The 25,130-nt window shown below is 41.0% G+C and overlaps 1 protein-coding gene across 1 annotated transcript in view; it reads right to left on the bottom strand.

Moving 5' to 3' along the window:
- Positions 1–530: 530 nt before the first annotated feature.
- Positions 531–25,130, bottom strand: part of sec63 (SEC63 homolog, protein translocation regulator) — an 86,832-nt gene continuing 62,232 nt past the window's right edge. The window contains exons 11-21 of the mRNA XM_078212392.1: positions 24,251–24,343; positions 23,912–24,057; positions 21,831–21,978; positions 18,677–18,759; positions 15,716–15,781; positions 14,899–15,087; positions 10,936–11,082; positions 5,769–5,870; positions 5,097–5,195; positions 4,298–4,402; positions 531–1,582 (exon numbers count right to left, since the gene is read on the bottom strand). Coding sequence (XP_078068518.1) covers positions 1,445–1,582; positions 4,298–4,402; positions 5,097–5,195; positions 5,769–5,870; positions 10,936–11,082; positions 14,899–15,087; positions 15,716–15,781; positions 18,677–18,759; positions 21,831–21,978; positions 23,912–24,057; positions 24,251–24,343 — 1,316 coding nt within the window. The 3' untranslated portion in view covers positions 531–1,444. The remainder of the gene's footprint in view (positions 1,583–4,297; positions 4,403–5,096; positions 5,196–5,768; positions 5,871–10,935; positions 11,083–14,898; positions 15,088–15,715; positions 15,782–18,676; positions 18,760–21,830; positions 21,979–23,911; positions 24,058–24,250; positions 24,344–25,130) is intronic.

Here is a 25,130-nt window from a genome sequence, read left to right as displayed (position 1 = left end):
TACGGAACCCAAGAGCCCAAAAAGGCTATTCAGCCCATTATGCTTCTGTACACTCTTTGAAAGTCATCTAATTAGATCCAGTCCCCAGCTCCTTCCCCATAACTCTGCAATTCTCTTTTCAAGCAACTAATCAACTTGTTTTTCAAAGTTCTCAAAATCTGCTTCTATCACCCTTTCAGACAGTGCATTCAAGATTGTAATAACTGCATAAAAAGTATTAATCCCCCCTCTTGTTCTTTTGCCAGTGGAAAATAAACACAATATCAAAGAGGGCAAGAAAAGGACTAAAATTGAAGGCATCATAAAAGGGTCAATGAGATATACCAATACACAATGTCTCCCCCACCCCTTCATCACCAAGACTGTCTGATTCAATGACCAGCTACATGAGCTTAGATCACTTGATCAATCAGCACAACTCTTGTCCTGATGCTGCAGCGAATGTAATTGGGGTCAATAATTATGAAATACCAAAAATGAAACACTAAAAATTGTACACAAAATGCACAGAAAGCAACAAAACTGTAATGTACACTATTTCAAACAGGTTTATTAGCATAGCGGTTCCTTGATTTTATTAGTCCTCTCTGCACATCTGGATGGTATACAGTTTGCCTGTACGTGATAGCTCATCATTGTAGATCAACTGCTGCTGTGGACAAAACTACAAAATAACATTTTTACATTTTAAAAACGTTTGCCATTTTATTTGCAACTATTTTAAATACAAAGAATATAGACGGATATATTTCCCATTTATAATTTCATGTAAACAAAAGTAGCAGAAATGTATACAACAGAGTTTTTTTTTTCCTCCAAACTGACCTGTCAATGAATTAAATGGTAGTTCATGTATTATTGATTAAAAAGTTCTTGCTAATTCATATTAACTAAAGCTCAAACTCCTTAGATCTGTTAACAATTGCAATAAAGTCAATCATCCATCAGTTTATCCCGACCCTGTGGTTGAACACTGAATAAAACTTCAAAACATGGTCCCAATGCATTTCCAGAGGCATTAGTTTAGTACAGGATACAATTCGGCTCTGAGCTGCGCTTTTTCCTGTAATGAAAAATCTATTCATAAATTTGAGGAGGGAAGAAATGGAAAAAGAAAGAACCAAATGATTTAGAAACCAACAATTCCCCCATTTTTCACACATGATTTAAGCCGCTTCAAGAATACTCTGATGAAAGGTGGCACGCTGCTGTGTCAGACAACTGAACCCCTGTGCTTTAGAGTGCATGTCACAGTCACATTTTTCAAAAACCGCACAGCCAATTGCTGAAATTACTGACACTGACTGGTTACCATGTTCCTTTTCTTCCCCCATTTTTCTCTTGTACATGGTTAAAGTTAATCAGAATAGCAGTTGTTGGAACTGTGTGCAACATTTTCCTCCCCCATGGTGGTGGTTGTTGAAAAAGTAGTCTGTAAATAGCTTTAATCATTATCTTCTTCCTCCTCTTCACTGTCCTCAATTCCCTCACTGTCTTCCTGATCCTCCTCCTCCTCTTCCGTCTCTGGAATATCCCACTGTGGATGAGTTTCTGGTACCTGCTTCGCCTCCTGGACTTCAAACTGAATAGAAAAATGAACAAAATTATGCAAGCAGAAACTCATCGTATACAAAGCACTGCAGATAAACTGTCATTTGTCAATTAGGAGCAATTTTTAAAGTAATAAGTAACCTTGAAGTGAAAAAGGGTTTTTTTTTTGAGATTTGAGGTTAATTCAATTCTCGGAGAATTTCACCTCCTTTTGAAGAATAAAATTAATCAGTTACTCTGACCCTCTCCCCTCTCTCCACTCAGTCAAATAATACCAGGTAACTCCCAGTTTAAAAAATATCTTCCAGCAAGTCACATTACAAATTCCAGCTAAAATTCAGATGGCATATCTCACTTCAAGTTCATGATTACTAATTAACCCTCTGAATATACCCGAATTGTTGAATTTCGTCATCTTCTCTGGAAGAAAAACAGAGCATATTGTACTCGACAAATTTTAACAACTGAAAACTTGTTGTCCTTACAGCTTATGCAGAAGAGTGATGAGAAATAAGGAAACTATTTACTTTGTTGTTGGAGACAACCAAACGATGCTTCTGTGTTACAGGTCTGAAGTGAAGACCAGTATGTTGCAAATTCTTTCAGATTGAACATCTGAACTTATTTTCTGCTCTCCTCCAGATCTTCAAAATCTCGTTTCTTGCAATGCTTCGAAGGCAGTTTTTTCACATCACTCAACCCTTGGCTTCTGACAGAAGGTCTGAAAAGCAAACTCTGCTTTTCTCTCAAGATGCTGCCTGGGCTGAGTATTTCCAACATTTCCTGTTTTTACACTTAGTTTCGATGGCTGATCCCTAGTCCATCCAGTGTTCGCCTCATCTCCTCTAGCCTCATATAAAGTTTATTTATTAGTCACAAGTAAGGCTTACATTAACACTGCAATGAAGTTACTATGAAATTCCCCTAGTTGCCACAGTCCGGCACCTGTTCGGGTCAATGCACCTAACCAGCACGTCTTTCAGAATGTAGGAGGAAACTGGAGCACCCGGAGAAAACCCACGCAGACACGGGGAGAACATGCAAACTCCACACAGACAGTGACTCAAGCCAGGAATTGAACCCGGATCCCTGGCGCTGTGAAGCAGCAGTGCTAACCACTGTGCCATCGTGCCGCCCCATGGAGCTTCTTCATTGTCAAAGCGAGCTCTAGGAAGTATAATTGTTACTTCCATGGTGAAAACTTCCTTCCCCCTCAGCAATCAATAATTCTATAAAGCCCAGGACTATTCTAAACATCCAGTTCTCCCCTAACTCAATACATTCATCCAGCACCTCTATTTCCACTCCTAGGTTGGATTCAGAAAGTAAACCCTGACAATCAATAAATTATTTCTCTCACTTACAGACTCGGAGTGCTTTCCCACTCTTGAAATATTTACCCATTTGTTCAATACTATTAATATCTTCTGAACTTCCCTGTTCTTTGTCAATTTATAACATTTTCCAGTTCTAATTGATGCAGAACATTTTCCTCAATATTCGCCAACATCACTGGGAATATGCAAAAAGAGCTCACCCAGTTTTCCTGGAACCTGTTTGCCCAGAACAGTTCATTAGCAGAGACAGATGCATATTTGGATGGGCTAAGGAGATGGTTAGTGGGAGCAGAAGATTATGGACAAGTGAAATTCAAAAGAATGATGCTAATTAAAACTGAACTTTATAAAAGGGAGTCAAACGTTTTGCAAGACTGCACTCTCAAAAAGTAATCTCAATCCAATCTTAGCTAAGGAACACAAAGTTAGCGTGCAGCTACTGCAGGCAAGTAGAAGGGCAAATTGTATGTTGGCCTTTACTGCAAAGGAATTGACAAGTCTCGCTACAATTGTACAGGGCTTTGGTGAGATTGCAACTGGAAGAATGTATGCAGTTTTGGCCTCCTTAGCTAAAGGAGGATAAACTTGCATTGTATGCATCAGCAAAGATTTACGAGATTGGTTCATGAGATAAGAGGATTATCCTATGAGAAAAGAGTGAATTGTGTCTAGGTTCTCTCGGGTTTAGAAGAATGAGACACGGTATCCTTGAAACAGACAAGATCCTAAAGAGCCTTGACAAGATAGGCAGATATTGTTTTTGGTGGCTGGGGAATCTTCAATAGCTGGGGAACAACCTCAAGAGAAGGAGTTGATTATTTAGGACAGAAACGAGGTAAAATTTCTTTTGAGGGCTGTGATACTTCATAATTCTCTTACCAAGAGGGTTGTACAAGTTGCATTGTTGGCTATGATCAAGGCTGGGATGGGTAGATTTCTGGTTTCTCAGGAAATCCAGGGATACAGGGAGCAAGCAAAAAAGAACAGTTGAGGTAGAAGATTATCTATGATTCCACTGAATGGCAGAACGGCCTCAAAGAGCCATCTGGTCTATTCCTGCTCCTTTTTCTAATGTTATGTTCAAGGTTGAGAGTGTACAGACTTCAGTACAAGGAACAGCCTTCTATGCTGGTTGTCAGGAGTAGTGGTCTCTGTGATACTGATTTTACAGGTCAGTGTCACAGGGTGCCTGCAAGGAGATGTAATCAATTTCAAGCAATGGTTGTAGGCCACTGCATGGTAGCTGCAGATGACTTGGCCTCTCTGCTAACCCAGGCTCCAGGAAGGCATCCCATGACTGCTCAACTCTGATGGAGTTAATCTACCAGGTAGAACAGAAGCTGCACAGAAATTGTCTATTGCGCAGAGACAAGTAGCGACAGAAAGGCGGGAATATAAATTTCTTTTACCTTTAAAGGCCTGATGAGATCTAAACCCATGTAAGAGTCAGACCTCAGGATCACAGAGTATTGGTAATTGCCAGGTTTATATGGTGCAGAGAATTTCAATTCAATCTGGAAGATAAATGAGAGAAGGTTAAAGAAAACTCTGGAGAACCATTATGTTTACAAGTGTAGGACTTAACAATCCATATTTAGTGTCCCATACTTCCATGAGGGACATAAGCCAATTTTCATCTTTCATTGCTTAATACTATACCTGGATCAGCTATGTTTAAAATTAATGAAAGCAATTAATGGTACAACAGTATTTAATTCAATGAACACTTGCCAAGCATTAAAACATCAGCTCAAGAAATAAAACAAATCCATTTTGTGTAGATATAAATGATGCCACAAAGCGTTATTAAAAAATTAAATGTTTTCTAGGTTTCTATGCTGGAGTTTAAAGGTTAAAAGTAAAGCCAAAGCTTCACAGTCAAATTTTATGCTTAAAAGTTTTCTAAATCGCCAGTGCTCAAAACTGTCCCCCCTCATTCCTCCTACACTCCATCCTCATATCATGAAATTAGAGCAAACTAACAAAACAACGCTTTGAAGTTAAAAATCTGTCAATGAACTGAGATGTTACATCTATGCAATTTATGTTAAGTTGTACATGTTAAAAAAGCAAAGAAAGATGAACACTAGTCTCTATAAATCTGGTATCAATATTACTGAGTAGAATCCACTGAGACCCACATAATTTGACTTTATGTTATAAAGTATTCAATGCAGTCAGCTTTTTAAAAAAAATTAAACTGTTTACCTCCTCCTCGTCTTGAAGAGTACATACATGATATGGCATTGATATTAATGCATGTTCTTTCCTGTCTGCGATGTAAAGCCACCACCATTCTTGTTTTTCCTGTCACAAAGAAATGTTTACTGTATAACTCAAGCTCTTAGGGGACTGGGATCCTCAGTACAACTTCGGGATCACAATGTCAGTGCAACAGAAATGCTGATATCCTCCTTGAAGCAAAGTAGATTGTGGGGAAATTCGATAAGCAGTGTACAGGTTCATGACCAGTTTAGTTAAGGTAGACAAAGAAAGGTTGATCTCATGAGCTGATGGTACAAGGACTAGATATAAAGTTTTGGGCTAGAGCTGCAGATGTGAGGAAGAACATTTTTTATGCAGCAAGTGGTAAAGCTCGGAACTTGCTGGGCAGAATCTTACAAGCATTTGGTAATGAGAAAACTGGCGTGAACTCTCCAGTCTCATTGACTTGTTTTGTCCTCCTGTGACTTTAACTGCCAAAAACGTGGGGGCGGTTTGCACCATCACTCTGGTGAGATGGAGATTCTCCCCCCTCCCCCCCCCCCCCCCCCCAACCTACCTCCAATACGGATGTATCTGTATTCAAATAGTGCAGTCAGACCTCAGCATTTGAACATCATACACCATACAGATGATTAGCACAGACTTTACACGTACCTCAGGAAAGTATAGAGTATGAACTGGGTGGGTAATCTTTGATTTGGTTTCAAGTAGGGCCCGCTCTCTTCTTTGGATACTTTGCTGTAGTGCTTCCCACTCCTGTTTGAAAAGAAATGCATTAAAAAATCATAATTTTCACCTGCTAAATGGATAACGTGCGGATTTTAATCATTGGTCTAGTCATTCAAGTCTATAAATGTTCACTTTTCCTCCCAGCTGAAAAGAACAACGATAAGTTAGTCTTGCAACTTCACACGGATCAGTGAACAAACCTCCTCAAACGGAGATGTGCATTCAGTTTCCCAACAGCTGATAGCAGATTCAGCAAACCGGGAGAACTCAATCCCGTTCCACCTTTCAGGAGCAGCTGGCTGGTGCTGCGCTAGCATGGTGACTCAGGAGAAGATTTGGAGGGAAGGCACTGAAGATATTTTACCAGATTTGGAGTCAAGTCTTTTGACAATCTATTCATTAAAGACTTCAAAAAAATTAACTGAAAGGCACGGAAATGAAATACACAGGGAAACAACGTCCTTCTATAAACACTTACTGGTATTCATTTCCATCTTGATCACTGCTATTAGTACCTTTTTTTCAGAGGCAAAGATGAAGTTATACACAGGAAATCTTCACTAAGTAGGGTGTGAATTCCTATTCACAGCCATTGCTGCAGGTCCTTTCCAGGGTCAAGTTTATGAGGTGGACATTAAGGAAGGCATTAAGAAAAGGTGGAGAAAGATCAATTGTTGGGAGAAGGGGATAGAAAGCACAAGAGATTGCAGTCTGAAGAATGAACAGTTTGAATGATGGTGCTGAGGTTAGGCACAGGGAGGGGAGACAGGGAAATCAAAAATGAGAGGTTTGGGGGACAGGGAGCCAATGATAGTTAGCAAGAATGCATTTGTTACTTCTAGATTTGACAATCCCAATGCACCCCTGGCTGGTCTCCCACATTTTACCTTCCATAAGCCTGGAGATCATTCAAAATTTTGCTGCCACTGTCTTAATGCAGGGTGGCAAGGTGGCACAGTGGTTAGCACTGTTGCCTCACAGCACCAGGAATCCAGGTTTGATTCCAGCCTTGGGTGACTGTGGGGAGTTTTCTCCCAGTGTCTGAGTGAGTTTCCTCTGGGTGCTCTGGTTTCCTCCCACAGTCCAAAAATAAGTAGGTGGATTGACCATGCTAAATTGTCTCTAAGTGTCCAAATGTGTGTAGGTTAGGGGGATCAGCCATGGTGAATGCACAGGGTTTCAGGGATAGGGTGGAGGGGAGGGCCTCGGTGGGATATTCTTTCAGAGAGTTGGTGCAGACTCGGTGAGTTGGGTGACCTCTTTCTGCAATGTAGGGATTCTATGGTTCTTGATATGTACAAGTCTCACTCCACTTTCACCCCCATGCTCAGCGACCTACACTGGCTCCTGGTCAGGCGATGTCTTGATTTTAATATTTACATCTTGGTTTATAAATTCCTCCTTGGCCTTGCCCCTCCCTATCTGTAATCATCTCCAGTTCCACAACCCTGAGATATAGGCAGCACGGTGGCACAGTGGTTAGCACTGCTGTCTCTCAGTGCCAGGGACCCAGGTTCAATTCCAGCCTTGGGTGACTGTGGAGTTTGCATGTTCTCCCCATGTCCGAGTGGGTTTCCTTCGGTTTCTTCCCACAATCCAAAGATGTGCAGGTTAGGTGGTTTGGCAATGGTAAATTGCCCCTTAGTGTCAGGGGAATTAGTAGGGTAAATATATGAGGTTATGGGGATAGGGCCTGGGTGGGATTGTTTCCAATGAGCCAAATGGCCTCGTTCTGCACTGTAGGGATTCTATGATATATTTGCTTCCCTAATTTCAGTCTCTGGTGCATCCCTGATTCTAGTCATTCCACAAGGGTGGTCCTGCCTTCAGTTGTCCATGCCCCAAATTCTGAATATCCTTTCTACACTGCACTTCCCTCCTCTAAGGCACTCCTTAAAATCTACCTCTTTAGCCAAGCTTTTGGCCATCTAACCTAACAAATCCTTTCATGGCTGTGTTACACTGTACATTATGATGCTGTGCAGCAACACGGGACATTTATCACATTAAAGTTATGTTGGCTGACTATTGGGATTTGGTGACAGATTTTTAAAAATAATTCACGGATGTGGGCATCATCAGTTAGACCAGCATTTATTACTCAGCTTAATTTCTCTTCAGAAGGTGGTGGTGAGCAGCCTTCTTGAAACGCTACAGTCCATGTGATGTAGGTATACTGATTTTGACCCAGCGACAGTGAAAGAATGGCGATATAGTTCCAAATTAGGATGGCGAGTGACTTGGAAGGCACCTTGCAGGTAGTGGTGTTCCCATGCATTTGCTGCCCTTGTCCTTCTAGATGGTAGAGGTTGCAGGTTTTGAAGGTGCTGATAAAAGAGTCTTGGCAAGTTGCTACAGTGTAGACAGTAGACATTGCTGTCACTCTGCGTAGGTGATGGAAGGTGTGGATGTTGTAATTTACTCCTCTTTGGAAACAATCAAATCCTAACTGGGATACAGTTCTAGTACAATAACTTTCTACCATCTCTCCAAGTGATGGCAGGACTTTCAGCCACAGGAAATACTACAGCTGACTCACCCGTCATTATCCATATCCGTTGCATAGACACTGTCCAACAGGTTTGTACCTGGTTGATTATCCCCTTTCCAAACAGGGACTCCGAGTCCAACTGTATTCCATTACCATCTGTCTAGACCCAAGAACAAGCCACGAGAAAACACCAACACTCTCTCTGACCAAGGTTTAGTACAATTTTAGAATCAGGAAATGACCATTCAGCCGTGCCAGCATATGGTGCTCGAACCCTAACCCATTTACATCCTGTCTCATTAAAACCTCCCAATCTCACTCCATAAAAATGTCTATTTGTTTCCTGAAATCACCTTTACCAGGGTCACCCAACATCCCAGACCTGAATCCAGCCCAAAGATTTGCATCCAGCCCATAGATCATTGATCAAAATACAGCAAAGTGAAAATGACAGATTCTGAAAGTGGTGCTCCTCCAATCTCAGGCTGTTTCCCTGCTGCTCCTAGTGAGAGCAGAAGAGAAACAGTCGATGATTAAGCAACAGGCACTGGGAAGGTGGGAAGTGGTGATGCTCAGTCTGAGCTGGTCCATCTTTTCTTACTCATCGGGGTCGCATTTCAAAACTAAAAGCTTTGGAGCCAAAAATGGCAACTGAGCTCAGCAGTATCCCAAAACCAGATCTCAAAACCAGACCCTCCCCTCAGCCCCATCCAGTTTTGACTTGAGCACACTGACACAATGGTTAGCACTGCTGCCTCACAGTGCCAGGGACCCGGGTTCGATTCCCGGCTTGGGTCACTGGCTGTGGAGAGGTTGCACGTTCTCCCTGTGTCTGTGTGGGTTTCCTCCGGGTGCTCCAGTTTCCTCCCACAGTCCAAAAACGTGCAGGTTAGGTGAACTAGCAATGCTAAGTTCTCCCTCAGTGTACCCGAACAGGTGCCGGAGTGTGGCAACTAGTGAATTTTCACAGTAATTTCATTGCAGTGTTAATGTAAGCCTACTAGTGACTAATAAATAAACTTTAACTTTGCTCTTTGAATTGTTTACCCAGAGATGGAAATTAGCCAAAAGGAAGTCTGCTTTTTGAATCTGTGCCTCATTTTTCAGCCTTGGGCAGGGTGTCAAAAGACGGTGGGGAAGTTGAGGGAGAAGTTGCCTGTTTGGGGTGTGTATGTGTGTGTGTGGGCGCGTGTGCGCATGGGGGGGTGGGGGGGGTGTTGAGAGGAAAGCTGACTGCTGAAGGTGTGGGAACAGTCAACTAATAGTGTCCTCTTTGATATTCTGCATAGGTATCACAGGTATGAAAGGCAGCTATTTCAGCGTCAGGTCATTTAGGAACCACCTTGGTGTAGCCGTAACAGCTACATTGCGAGATATTGCATTAGATCAGTGGTCGACATTGTGACGAGAAGGATTGTCTTCCCATTTAAAACGAGTCATAAAAATACACATTTTGTAGTTTTGATTAATAGCGAGATAAATTTCACCTTCCCAAAATATTCTCATGAGAAAGAAATTGTAATGTGGCCCCACACATGAAAAGGTCGGACACCCCTAATGCATACAATTCACTGAAATGAACACCCTAAATAACTTATTCCGCAAATCAATTATTGATCGAATTTGAAAAAATACATCGACTTTCCTCTCTCCCATTTTATTGCAATTTGAAATATTTCCACAACTTTGTAGCGAGAGTGAGAATACAATAAAATTTCACTGTCAGAAATAAAACTGGAAGAATGTAAAATAACACTCCCTGGAAATGGAAACCGCCGTTTGTCTTTGGATCCTTTTCAATGCAGGTATAAGCATTAATGAAAAGTTACTTCAGTGATAAAAGATCATTTAATATATATAATTAGAATTTCAGATTTCTTTTGTGGGGGGGGGGGAAGGGCTTGAATTACCTTCAGAAAATTCACGTTACATGCTGCACTAATTTCAACTGGAGTTCAAATAAACAGCTCTCCCCCATCCCCTCCGTATTCCTAAGGCTGGTTGAGTTCAATTTCGGGTCAATGGTCAGCAACCCCAGGATCTTGATAATGGGGAATTCAGCGATGAAATGGAATGGTTCAAGGGAGCAGCTAACTACCACATTCTCAAAGATAATTAGCGATGGGCAATGTACACTGGCCTTGCCAGTGATGTCCACATCCCATGAATGAATTAAAAACCCTCCATTTTCTAAACTCAAATGAAAACAAATTCAAAAGCCCCGCCTTCCTCATTTATCCATTTTAGCACCTTTTTTGGGTTGGTGAGGCTTGCTTATTTATTTCTGATTATACTTGCATGAAGCACATTGGGAAGTTTTCCTATTTCAGAAAGATATACAATTAGGAGTTTGCGCTTTGAGTAATTCCAAGCATAAACTTCACGCTGCTATATTCATGCCACAAATTACAGGCACATGCAAATACTAGATCAAAAACCCTGTAGAGCTGAATGGGCACCACTGCAAAATATTAGTCAATTAAAACAAAAACAACTGATTTGGTTCTCTCACAATTTGTTCAAATCTTAAGAATGAAATGAACATTTATTTAACTGCTAAATAATGGTACTTTGGTTTAACTGCAGTCAAAATGTACTCACTGCCTCATCGTCCTTCTCTTCATGTTCTGTTTCTTTGTCACTATCATCATCCTTCTCACTTTGGGAATCTTTGTTGGTTGTCTCTTCCTCAGAATCACTCCCTTTATCTGATAAATCATCCTCATCCTCGTCCCGATTTGCTGGATCCTGGATTGAAGAAGATTTAAAATATCAATCTGTATCACAAAAATTACATATTTGTGCTTCTCTCTATGCTGGACGAGAGGCTGTAGAGCTGGAAACTGTAAAATAAAACAAGACTAAAAACTTATGCTGAAGGAGAAAAAGATTTTAATTCCATAGTTTTTCAATGGGAATAGCAATGAATTTACCAGTTGTCTTTCCTGCCCCAGCCCATTTGTATAAAACACTGTTTTACACTGATTTGAAATTTATCTCCTGCTGTTAATTAGTACTAAGGAAATACTAGCAGAGTTTAGAACGGGGAGAGTTGGATGGAGCAAACTAGGTGAAGGCTCTCTTCACAATCCTACATTCTTAAGGATTTTTGAAGTAAACATGAACCCTCTTCTGTTTATTCTGACAAGAAAATGCTGGTCCATCAAATCTGTGGGACAACAATCCCACCCAGACCCTATCCCTGTAACCCCACATATTTACCTCGCTAATCCCTCTAACCTATGCATCCCGGGACACTAGCACATGTAAAACAAACATTACGATCTTTCACCCTACTCTTCACACCTGCATGTGTGACAATGTACCTGCCACATGATGTTTTGTTCTTCAATCTTAAATAATGCTGTCTATCTTTCTTGTTTTGGTTACATATACTTGTTTTTTGCATGATAAAATTTCAGATAAAGTGTTGAAAATCCACAGTTATGTAGACTTGCCCAGGGCCCTTTCAAGTCAGGTCAAAACAACTGGCATGTTGCCAATAGAACAGTTGAGAAAGTAGCTCTCATTTTGAGAACTGTGCCAGCATTATTTGTCAGAATAAACAGAAGAGGGTCCGTGTTTACTTCATAAATCCTTAGAAGAATGTAGGATTGTGAAGAGAGCCTTCATCCAGTTTGCTCCATCCAACTCTTCCCGTTCTAAACTCCGCTAATATTTCCTTAGTACAGGAGATAAATTTCAGATCAAGTCAGCCCACATGTAGAGATTGGGTCCACTTATCTGTACTTTTTATAAAATTTATACTATATGGGAGGAGGTAAAGTTTCCGGTAACAAACACAAAAGAAAGAATAGGTCTGAAAACCCACGATCCAAGGTTTCAGAGATATTACTCAATTGATGAATGGTGCAAATTTAGTTCCAGCCAACGTACTAAAAAATTATTAATTAGCGATGTGATGCAACCTCACCACCACAATATTTCAAAATTATTTTGCATGGCTTTCGATGATTACTGGAAATCATTTTGAATCAAGGAGGCAGATTTCAAAAGGGAGGTAACTGGATTAGAATTGAATTCCTATTACAATCAAATGAATATTTCACCTTACCTGAAGATGGCAACAGGCAGTGAACCTCCAGTTGCTTGCCGCTATTGTATACTTCAGTTAGAAACACCAGATAAAGTGCAATGTTGCCATCTAGTGGACTTTCCACTAATTTCTATCTTGCTAAACACACACTATCCTATACAGAACATTGACTAAAGCAGCTGACTTCAACTAACCTACAAGTACTTGCTATTTCCTTGGGATTGGTGAAAGCTACTTCCTGCCTCCGCCCAGGTTTAATTATAATTTTTAACAAGTTGATTGCTACATCATGCGAGGCATCGACAAGTTCATAATTTATACACCCAAATCATTAGAACAGTCAACAAGTTCGTGTAATTTAATAGTTTGGCGGGATGCTTTGGCAACTTTTAGATTGACATGGGCCATCATTTACAGGAAAGGGCAGCAAGACCCAGCAACAAGTCCTAGAGTCACTGTTATCCCAGTGCATTCAGAATCAAACGTGCCTGAACATGGTGTCAAATCCAATCCATGGCAATGATTAGAATTGATGCACTACAACAGGCGTGTAAGTGTTCTCTACATTAGAAAACAGTGCAGCTCTGAAATCCACATTCCCACGGTCAGGTAAAAATGATTCACTGAAATTAAACCACAAGTGGAACAAACCCGACAGTGTGTGTGTTTCTGGTCACTAAAATCTGATGTGCCTTAACAATAACTCAGCCCAGATGTTCATAGCTCGTACATCTGGTCCAAAAAGACAGAGCTCAACATCGACAACTCAATCGAGAGCTGTATAAATTAAAGTGGGTGTCCAAAACTTTTGTCTTCATACATCAAGGTCCACATACACAGCTCAAATCCATGCTTCTGTTAATTTGTGCACATCCCAAGCAGCCGGTACTAACAAATCTGAGTCTTGAGACTGTGCTTTGCTTCATTGGTAGAAAAACCCAAGAAGCAACTCTGTCCTAGCCCCTAGGCTCTCAAAATTCAAACAAGGCAAACCAGCAAATAAGGTCCAATGGGACTGAGCTGTCTCAAGTCTGAGGGCTGCAATGGCTGAGGAATAATAATTCCAACAATCTTGATCAAAATATTAATCCATCTTTAGCAGATTTATTCAGAACAGAACAGATAATTAACTTGAAGTAATTTTCTAGAGGTGATTCTATGGTATTCTGCTGGCACTAAGTTATGATGTGGAGATGCCGGCGTTGGACTGGGGTAAACACAGTAAGAAGTTTAACAACACCAGGTTAAAGTCCAACAGGTTTATTTGGTAGCAAAAGCCATACAAGCTTTCGGAGCTCCAAGCCCCTTCTTCAGGTGAGTGGGAATTCTGTTCACAAACAGGGCATATAAAGACACAGACTCAATTTACATGAATAATGGTTGGAATGCGAATACTTACAGCTAATCAAGTCTTTAAGATACAAACAACGTGAGTGGAGAGAGCATCAAGACAGGCTAAAAAGATGTGTATTGTCTCCAGACAAGACAACCAGTGAAACTCTGCAGGACCCAAGTTCCGCACACACGAGGACGGCCTCAACCGGGATATTGGGTTCATGTCACACTATTTGTAACCCCCACAGCTTGCCTGGACCTGCAGAGTTTCACTGGCTGCCTTGTCTGGAGACAATACACATCTCTTTAGCCTGTCTTGATGCTCTCTCCACTCACGTTGTTTGTATCTTAAAGACTTGATTAGCTGTAAGTATTCGCATTCCAACCATTATTCATGTAAATTGAGTTTGTGGCTTTATACGCCCTGTTTGTGAACAAAATTCCCACTCACCTGAAGAAGGGGCTTGGAGCTCCGAAAGTTTGTGTGGCTTTCGCTACCAAATAAACCTGTTGGACTTTAACCTGGTGTTGTTAATCTTCTTACGGCACTAAGTTATACATATTTCTATTCAATCGTGCTGTCATGTTGTACCTGCACCTTGATAGTGTTCCAGGCAAGCACATATCTACATATAAACCTTAGTCCATTTATTTACGCACCTTTTCAGTTGTCACCCGTAACTATAAAATCTGTACATTAAATAATCACTGCATCATTTTTGTAGATTTTCTTATGCAGAATGCATCTGCATTTTTTGATTTCCCGCTTCTATTTCCAACTATCGATAACATAAAAGGAACTGAACACTTTGCCTGCTCACATGGCGCAAAACAGTCTTCCCCTACAGCTCTGCAAACTGCATTCACAATCCTGCTACCCAGAGCTGAGCGAGTATGACTCAAGTTCCAGGCTCATTGGTGGGAACATAATTACAAAGGCGAGAGTAGACTCTGCCTTCTGTTGGAACTCCTGTCGTGTTGTATCCAGACCCTGATTCAAAGCTACAGCCAAATACATAAAGTGTCTGCCTAAAAGCATGGCCAAAACTCAGAGGTGTCCCTTGGACATGTACTCTTCTCTATTTGGGCTCATACAAGCTTTACCCTCTTTACAAATTCCCAAACAGTTCAGGTATGTTTTAGTGATATAAAGTAATAGCAATATTTCATACATTGCCTGCCACGACTGAGCCGTTGGCTTGACTATGCTTCTGTTTCTGCTTTTGTTGCTCTGCTGGCTGCTGCTGCTGTGTTGCTCCCTTCTTTTTGGCTTGTTTCTTTTTCTTGGATTTAGCAGGTTTTTTGGCTCCTTTATTCTTCTGCCAGGCTTTCTTTTTGCTTTTAGCTCCACCAGTTCCTTGCTATAGAAAAGTAAAAAGTGGTAATAAATCATCTCAATCATCAGTGCATTAGGCACAGTAAAAATATTAACTAGGAAAAAGTTTTAGTACAGGATGCTGCGTAGCTTACAATTAAATACCAAACCATTAGAATATTGAAGAGCTAATCGTCATCATCCATGGGCACAAAAGTTAAACACAACTGTTTCGTTTCTGTAAATAATTCTTCTTTAGTCCATTTAATGTTCCCTAATTGTCATCAGCTGTGCTAACAAAGGCCAATAGGATACAAATTTATTCACAGGCCAAAGCTTAACATCTTTTGCTTTGTGAAGACAGTAATCTATTTAAACATTCTTTATGTTTAAAACAAATTTGACAACAGTAGAAGCAAATCACAGGAAGGAAAAACAGAATTCATTTTCTCTTTATGGTATATTAATTTTACATTGAATGTATACAGTAAATATAACATGCATCACAATTGTATTGAAGAACCTTACGAGTGCAACATATCCATGTAGAAAATTTGAATATCACTGTACTTTCTGTAATGACCATTTTGTACTGTCCTTTTAAAAACTACCATGGATACAATTTTCATTCAGGGTGCGATTGGCTAGAAATTTAGTTTACCGTTTAAACTTACTATGTCATCAGTTTCCTGGTCTTCATTTATACAGGCACTTTGTTCTTGTTCCTTTTCAAAGATAGCCTTTTGGAAAAGAAGAGTTCAAGTATTCAAATAAAATATTAACTTGTTCCACTCAATGCTAAGTAAACTTTGATTGCGCAGCTCACTTATTTTAATAGATAGCTTGGGTATCATGAATACTTTAGAAGTCAAAAGATTGAAGGCAGTTCAACTTTTTAAAAACGTGTGCGACAGGCACATGACAATAAGGAAGTGGACAAACTTGTATTTTGTTCTTGTAAACTATGATAAAGCGCCCTTACATTCTCAGGATGTCCCAAAGCACTTTGCAGCCAATTATTTTGAAGTGTATCAGCTAAACTGGAAGGTTTAGCAAGGTGGCACAAAGAAATAATAATTAACTATTCTGTTTTGCTGCACTGGTTAAGGGATAAATGTTGGCTGGTATAAAGAGAATTCCCTTGCTTGAATAGTGCCACGAGATCTTTATGGCCACCCGAGTATACAACATCTGTCACTGCAGCATTCCCGCAGTACTGCACCGAAACGCCAATTTAAATTATGTGCTTGAATCCTCGATTGGGATTGGAACCCAAACCTTTTTGACACAGGGCAAGGACTATCACCCAAATCAAGTTGAAACTACAGCTACTTAATTGAATCGACTGTCATAAACATTACAAATCAATAAGAGTGGCATAGTGGGAGCACTGCTGCCTCACAGCACCTGGTACCCAGGTTCAATTCCAGCCTTAGGTGACCGCCTGTGGAGTTTGTACTCCCCCCAGTGCCTGTGTGGGTTTGCTCGGGGTGCTCCGGTTTCGTCCCACAGTCCAAAGATGTGCGGGTTAGGTTGATTTGGCCATGCTAAATTGCTCCTTAGTGTACCAAGTCATATAGGTTAGGGGAAATAGCAGGGCAAATATGTGGAGTTACAGGATAGAGCCTGGGTAAGATGCTCTGTCCGAGAGTTGGTGCAGATTAGATGGGCCGAATGGCCTCCTTCTACACCGTGGGGATTCTATAAAAACTTCACTCAGGCTTTAACTAACTACACATGTAAGGAATGCCATGAAAAAACACTATGTAAAAGACATGACAGAAAAAAGTCACCATCATACATTTAACATATTCCACAGATTTTTCTTTTTACTTTAAACACCCAGTAATTAATTTGCATCGGAATTAAAAATTGTTTTGAGACAAGAATATTCTCAGTCAATATGTATCAGTCACATTAACACTATAGTTAAGACAGCCCACCAACGTGTCCACTTTCTTAGGAGGATAAGGAAATTTGGCATGTCCACTATGACTCTCACTAATTTTTACAGATGCACCACAGAAAGCATCCTTTCTGGTTGTATCACAGCTTGGTATGGCTCCTGCTCTGATCAAGACCGCATGAAACTACAAAGGGTTGTGAACGTAGCCCAGTCCATCACTCAAACCTGCCTCCCATGCATTGACTCTGTCTACACTCCCCGTTGCGTCGGAAAAGCAGCCAGCAAGGACCCCATGCACCCTGGACATTCTCTCTTCCACCTTCCCCCATAGGGAACAAGATTCAAAAGTCTGAGATCATGTACCAACCGACTCTGTGAAGCAGCAGTGCTAACCACTGTGCTACCGTGGGCGTCACGGTAGCACAGTGGTTAGCACTGCTGCTTCACCGCTCCAGGGACCTGGGTTCGATTCCCGGCTTGGGTCACTGTCTGTGTGGAGTTTGCACATTCTCCTCGTGTCTGCGTGGGTTTCCTCTGGGTGCTCCGGTTTCCTCCCACAGTCCAAAGGTGTGCGGGTTAGGTTGATTGGCCATGCTAAAATTGCCCTTAGTGTCCTGGGATGCGTAGGTTAGAGGGGTTAGTGGGTAAAATATGTAGGGATATGGGGGTAGGGTCTGGGTGGGATTGTGGACGGTGCAGACTCGATGGGCCAAATGGCCTCTTTCAGTGCTGTAGGGTTTCTAAGATTCTAAGACTCAAGAACAGCTTCTTCCCTGCTGCCATCAGACTTCTGAATGGGCCTACCATATATTGAGCTGATCTTTCTCTGCACCCTAACCATGACTGTAACACTACATTCTGTACCCTCCTTTCCTTCTCTATGTACTCTATTATGTTTTGTCTGTATAGCACATAAGAAACATTATTTTCCACTGTATATAAATACGTGAAGTAATAAGTCAAATCAAACAAAACGATGAGTCAGCTGATAGTGTTCTCGACTCCGAATCACAAGTTCGGGTTCACAACCCACACCAAGACTTGGGCAAAAGGTGCAGTACTGTGTGCGCGCTGTCTTTCTGATGAGATATTAGCCAGGTCCCTTCTGACCTCTTGGTGGGATGAATGATCCCACGTTATTATTTCAGAGGTAAGGAGAACTATCCCTAGTGCCGTGGTCAATATTTATCCCTCAAACAACAATCACAAACAATGGTCATTATCTCACTGATGGTCATGGGAACTTGCTGTGCACAAATCTGCTGCCACAATTCCTACAACAGTGACTACAGTTCAAAAAACGTACTTCCTTAGTTGTGAAGCACCAAAGTATCTGCTGGTCATGAAAAGCACTATGCAATTGCACGTGTTTCTTTCAATTAATAACAGAAAAGGCAATTTAAGTTGCGAATTGGGAGTGCTAAAAGCAGTGTCTGCATTGGTGGAAGAGAGGGGTGAAGTAACTTTAGGTACAAAGGAAAAACAGATATCTTTCCAGCTGATGAACTTTTAAAGAACATACTTTTCCTGTTAACTACGTCAAAGAATCTTGCTGTTCACATTTCCAGTAATAACTAAAATTTATATTGTACCTTTAACCTAATGAAACACTCCAAGGTGTTTTACAAGCATTATGAAACAAAATTTGACACAAGTGCCAGGTGAGGAAATATTAAACCAGAGCGAGAGGGGATAAACAAGTGTTCCCAAATAAATTACTGCTACTTACAGCCATATCCCCCCTGTGAAGTGTCACAGTGACAGTGACAATTGATCCTGCAGTTATGTTACTGCTGTCCTCATCATCCAGAACTATGAAGAACAAAACACAATGTTTATAGATATTTACAATTTGTTTCCATGATCACCCCATCCCAAAACATCCTCTCAATTAAAAGGAAAGAGGTCTCAGCTCTGCTCAATAGGGTGGACTTTTCCTGTCCTTGCCTGTGGCCAAGCACCTCATACACTAAGTGTTAGAAAATTCCTTAGATTGCAGACGTGTTCAGCAGGTTAGGACTTGAAATTTTTTTTTCTACATCCAAATTGTAGTTTCAGAATGCTAGACTTAAGGGAATAGAATACAGGAGAAATCACTAACTGAGGGTTACAATAGTGCATGTTTAAAAAAATTCAGTACAGCATAACTCTACCCAGCAACATGCATCTATTCTCAATGATGATCTCATATTATTCTAATAACAGAGGCAAAATGTGTGTAAAACACCAAAATAAAGTAGGTAATGGCTCAAGTTAGAGAACACAGTCTGTGGAAAGACGACTCTCCATTCACACTATACATCAATTGTAAACGTGACATAGTGCAGGAGGTGGCCATTTGGCCCATCGAGTCTGCACCAACCACAATCCCACCCAGACCCTATCCCCATAGCCCAATATAACCCCTAGCTAGTGCCCCTGACACTAAGGGGCAATTAAACAGAGTCATAGAGGTTTACAGCATGGAAACAGGCCCTTCGGCCCAACTTGTCCATGCCACCCTTTTTTTTTAAACCCCCAAGATAATCCCAAATGCCTCCATTTGACCCATATCCCTCTATACCCATCATACCCATGTAACTATCTAAATGCTTTTTAAAAGATAAAATTGTACCCGCCTCTACTACTACCTCTGGCAACTTGTTCCAGACACTCACTACCCTGTGAAAGAATTGCCCCTCTGGACACTTTTGTATCTCTCCCCTCTCACCTTAAACCTATGCCCTCTGGTTTTAGACTTCCCTACCTTTGGGAAAAGATATTGACTATCTAGCAGATCTGAGCCCCTCATTATTTTATAGACCTCTATAAGATCACCCCTCAGCCTCCTACGCTCCAGAGAAAAAAGTCCCAGTCTATCCAGCCTCTCCTTATAACTCAATCCATCAAGTCCCGGTAGCATCCTAGGAAATCTTTTCTGCACTCTTTCTAGTTTAATAATATCCTTTCTATAATAGGGTGACCAGAATTGCACACAGTATTCCAAGTGTGGCCATACCAATGTCTTGTTCAACTTCAACAAGACATTCCAACTCCTGTATTCAATGTTCTGACCGATGAAACCAAGCATGCCAAATGCCTTCTTCACCACTCTGTCCACCTGTGACTCCACTTTCAAGGAGCTATGAACATGTACCCCTAGATCTCTTTGTTCTGTAACTCTCCCCAACGCCCTACCATTAACTGAGTAAGTCCTGCCCTGGGTTCAATCTACCAAAATGCATCACCTCGCATTTATCTAAATTAAACTCCATCTGCCATTATTCAGCCCACTGGCCCAATTGATCAAGATTCCGTTGCAATTGGAGATAACTTTCTTCACTGTCCACTATGCCACCAATCTTCGTGTCATCTGCAAACTTACTAACCATGCCTCCGAGATTCTCATCCAAATCATTCATATAAATGACAAACAACAGTGGACCCAGCACTGATCCCTGAGGCACACCGCTGGTCACAGGCCTCCAATTTGAAAAACAACTCTCTACAGCCACCCTCTGGCTTCTGTCAAGAAGCCAATTTTGTATCCATTTAGGTACCTCACCCTGAATCCTGTGAGATTTAACCTTATGCAACAACCTACTATGCGGTACCTTGTCAAAGGCCTTGCTAAAGTCCATGTAGATAACATCAACTGCACTGCTGTCATCTACCTTCTTGGTTACCCCTTCAAAAAACTCAAATTTGAGACACATGATTTTCCACTCAGAAAGCCATGCTGACAGTCCCTAATCAGTCCTTGTGTCTCTAAATGCCTGTAGATCCTGTCTCTCAAAATACCTTCCAACAATTTACCCACCACAGATGTGAGGCTCACTGGCCTGTAGTTCCCAGGCTTTTCCCTGCAGCCCTTTTTAAACAAAGGCACAACATTTGCCACCCTCCAATCTTTAGGCACCTCACCGAATATGGCTAATCAACTTGAGTCGCACATCTTTGGAGAATGGGAGGAAAAGCATGCAGACACGGGGAGAACGTGCAAACTCCACACAGACAGTGTCCCAAGCCGGGAATCGAACCCAGGTCCATGGCGTTGTGAGGCTGCGGTGCTAACCACTGTTCCACCATGCCGCCCCTAATCGTGACATCAATCTACAAATAAAGCTTAGCACAACTTTTCAAAATTAATCCAGCGATTGCTCTTAAGTGGACAATACAGCATTTGATGGAACGCTGATGAATAGGATGGAGTATGGATGGGTCTTCAGCAATTCTTGCTAGGCAAAATGAAACACAAATAGAAAAATGCTGGAAAATCTCAGCAGGTCTGACAGGAGATCTTCCAGCATTTTCCGTTTTTGTTTCAGATTCCAGTATCCAGAGTAATTTGCCTTCCATGTAAAATGAATTGGACAGTCTCAATCCGCTTTTAATACTCCATCCCAAAAGCACTTAATTTAAAACGAACAATATTCTAGTTCAGCCGGTGAAAGCTAGAGCTTTACACAAAATCAGTCTGTCAGTCTCAACTCAGCACAAGCTGTGAACTGAGCATTAATCAGCCCTCTCTCCAAATGGTAACATGATGCTTGATGTGGGGAATGCCACATTAATGCAATAAAAGTGCTCTTCTGAGATTGGGGTGCAGAACTATTGTTCTCCAGAGTAGTGGCTTTCCTCTGTACCTAACAAAGATATGACTAACCGGGGAGTGCTTGGTCCTGACACAAGGTGCCGTAAACAAAGACTTTAATTCCTCAGCACCAACATTAGCATAGCATAAAATTCACAGAAGAAACAAACAGTTCAGTTTTGGGTGGGACCCTGCAACACCTGAAAGCATGAACCAACTTATTCTGTCAGACTTAACAACACATATGCAATTCCCACAATAGTCTTGCATGCTCACATCAATAGACCATTCCTGAAATGTTGTTCCATACCTTGTAATTTTATCTCCATGCTAACATGAGGGAAGTTCCCAAGTACTGCTATGACCTCATCATATTTCTCCTCACTCAGGAAACGCAACATATTACGACGATCAGCGTCTTTCATGCTAACCAGATCCTGAATTGTCCGGACTTTGTACTGGTTGTGGAGGCAAGAGAAACAGATTTCACACATTTTCATAAATTAGGGGTAACTGCAAATATAAATGAGCGCCGTCACCAATATGTATTGGTGCCACAAATATATTGCAAAAAAAAAAATTTCATTTAGATTGACGTGCTTTAATAGTGCTGATATGCTGTTGTGATACAACCCTGAATCTACAATGTGTGTGCGCACCCGTGCGGAATACAGCTCAAATGGAAGATTTCCACACCCAACACTACTCTGCACTGAGATCTTAGCAGCAGCAAGAACTAGATCAATATTAGAGCAAAGCACAAAGACTATTTTAACTGCCTTCTCAAAGCACTTTTGCAACCTGTGACGGTGAGACATTAGTCAAACAATGAAAGTGAACAAAGTGAGTGAAGGGAATGCTCTCAAGGCAGAAATTTTGCAAACTGATCCAACCAACGTAATTAAGGCTTGTTCCTTGATGTTTGTTGAAACAACATGCAGTGTTCATGCAGGGAGCATACGAAAAGCTAATATGGAAAGAACACACGCCAGTTGAGTCTGTATGCTTCAGGTATTCTTGTGTAATTTCAGACTGAAGTTTGAGCAATGAAATTTCTAGCCAGTCAGATGCACCTGAATAATTTTTAATCAAAATAAATACACCAAACAGTTTTGCTTTGCACAAAGTTATTAATTCAAGAAATTGCTTGTGACAGCTTCAAAATTCACCTTCATTTTTTGAAGGACATTTAAGTGTTTAATGCACAAAAAGTTACACAACCTACAAACACTTTATAATCACTTTATACACAAGTCATTACAATAAAGGTAATTAGTTAAAAAACTGCATTATTGACATTTAAATTGAAAATAAATTGCATTGTCTTACAGAATACCGAGAGGCCTAGATAGAGTGGACGTGGAGATGATGTTTCCATTAGTGGGAGAGACTAGAACTTGAGGGCACAACCCAGAGTGAAGGAACGCTCCTTTAAAACTATGAGCAGGAATTTCTTCAACCAGAGGATGGTGAATCTGTGGAACTCTGCCACAGAGAGCTGTGCAGGCCAGGTCATTGAGTGTCTTTAAGACAGAGACAGATAGGTTCTTAATCAATAAGGAATTCAAGGGTTACGGGGAAAAGGCAGGAGAATGGGGATGAGAATCATATCAGCCATGATTGAATGGCGGAGCAGACTCAATAGGCCCGAATGGCCTAAATGGTCTTATGGTAACAGAAGTCAAAAAAGAACAATTCTTGTGGCAACACTGAGTTACATGAACAAAGTTTGCAAACTGAAATTTAAAAAGGGGGCGCAGAATTATTTGCTCCTTGTTTTTACAAATTTCACCCAGATTCTTCAGAAGATCTTCACAAACTTTGTTTTCAAAAGCGCATCACAAAGTTATATGACCAACCCCAACAAAAATCTCCCATTACCCCAGAGTTTTAAAAAATTTCTAAGACACCCCCCCTGCCGATGATAATCTAGCAATTCACTGTCATAGAATCCCTACAATGCAGGAGGCCGCCATTTGGCTCATCAAGCCTGCACCAACAACAATCCCACCCAGGCTCTATCCCCGTAACCCCATTTACTCTGGAATCACTCTGACACTAAGAGGTAATGTAGCATGGCCAATCCACATTATCCACACATTTTTGACTGTGGGAGGAAATCAGAGCACCTGGAGGAAACCCATGCAGACACGGGGAGAATGAACAAACTCCATACTAATTACCCAAGGCCAGAACTGAACCTGGGTCCCTGGCGCTGCGAGGCAGCAGTGTTAACCACTGTGTGCCACTATGCTTTAACTATGGAAACTTTGCTGAAAGATAATTCCTGGATCCAGAAGCAATTCATGGAATATATGTTTATATACCTCTCTATAATCGACAACTCCATTTCCAAGTAGGTACTTACCAATCATAAACACAACTTATTACCTTTTTAGACAAACAGTATTTCAGGTGTTCCTCTTCAAATAGTGGAAGCTGAAGCAGAGGAGATTTAGACTCCCACAGACTCTGCACTAACATCTGAGAGAGCTTCATACAGTTCTCAATGGACTCCAAACGGGGAGCATGGATTCCTAATCAAAGTCAACACAGATTTTAATTCAAGTAGCTTGAAAACAGATATAAAACATGAAAAAAAACCTCAAATAAAACTCACATTAAACCCAAAATCAACGTTGCTTCTTTTCCTCCCTTTCTTGTATATTTCTCCTTAATAAAAGTGGAATTACTTTTACTTACTGTTTAGTAACATTAAAAATTACGTACCACCTCGGGTATTGGCCATCATAGTCAGCTGGCAGCCAACGTTAATCATTTCCTGAAGGAGGGTAGGACATTTCCGTATAACAAACCAATAATCTTGTAGTAAAGAAAATAATTATGCTGATTAGTACTAATTCTCAATTATCTCTTCGAAACAACTATCACAAGTACAGCAGAAGAAAATCAAGCGGTCCCATTTACTTTCTCCCAACTAAAATGCAGAAGGAGGCCATTCAACCCTTTGAGTCAGCATCTCGCCCCGCCCACCCTATCCCCAATATTTCTAATTGGTTAATCCACCTAGCCTACACATCTTGGGACACTAAGGGGAAATTTATCATTCACAGAACCTGTACATCTTTGGGAGGAAACCAGAGTACCCGGAGGAAACCCATGCAGACATGGGGAGAGCGTGCAAACTCCATTTGAACCCGGGTCCCTGGCACTAACTACTGTGACACCAAATAAGACTACGAGAAGAACTCTCATCAATTAAATTTGAACAATGTTTGAAAGTTTGTGCACATAATTTCTACCTTGCACATTCTTAGGATATCCCAACTAGCTTCTGAGCCAATTAAGTACTATTTTAATGTAGTACTGTCACTTGCTGTAATAGAGGGTTACACAGGATTGGCAAGGAGACAAATGAAGGGATTTTTTTTTTTTTTAAGTTGTTTTCTGATCATGTTGGTTGAGGGGTAAATATTTCCCAGACCAATGCCCCTGCTTTTTGTTTCCCCACCTAATGGTGCCAAAATCTTTTAGGACAGATGGTGCCTCAATTTATCTTCCGATCAGAAATAACACACCTCTGACAGTGCAGTAGTCCTTCATGATAGACTGAACAGTCAGCCTGGATTATGTGCTTAAGTCTCTGGAC

This window comes from Mustelus asterias, chromosome 5 (genome assembly GCF_964213995.1).
Source record: "Mustelus asterias chromosome 5, sMusAst1.hap1.1, whole genome shotgun sequence".
NCBI lineage: Eukaryota > Metazoa > Chordata > Chondrichthyes > Carcharhiniformes > Triakidae > Mustelus > Mustelus asterias.
This window is presented reverse-complemented; position numbering and strand designations above follow the sequence as displayed.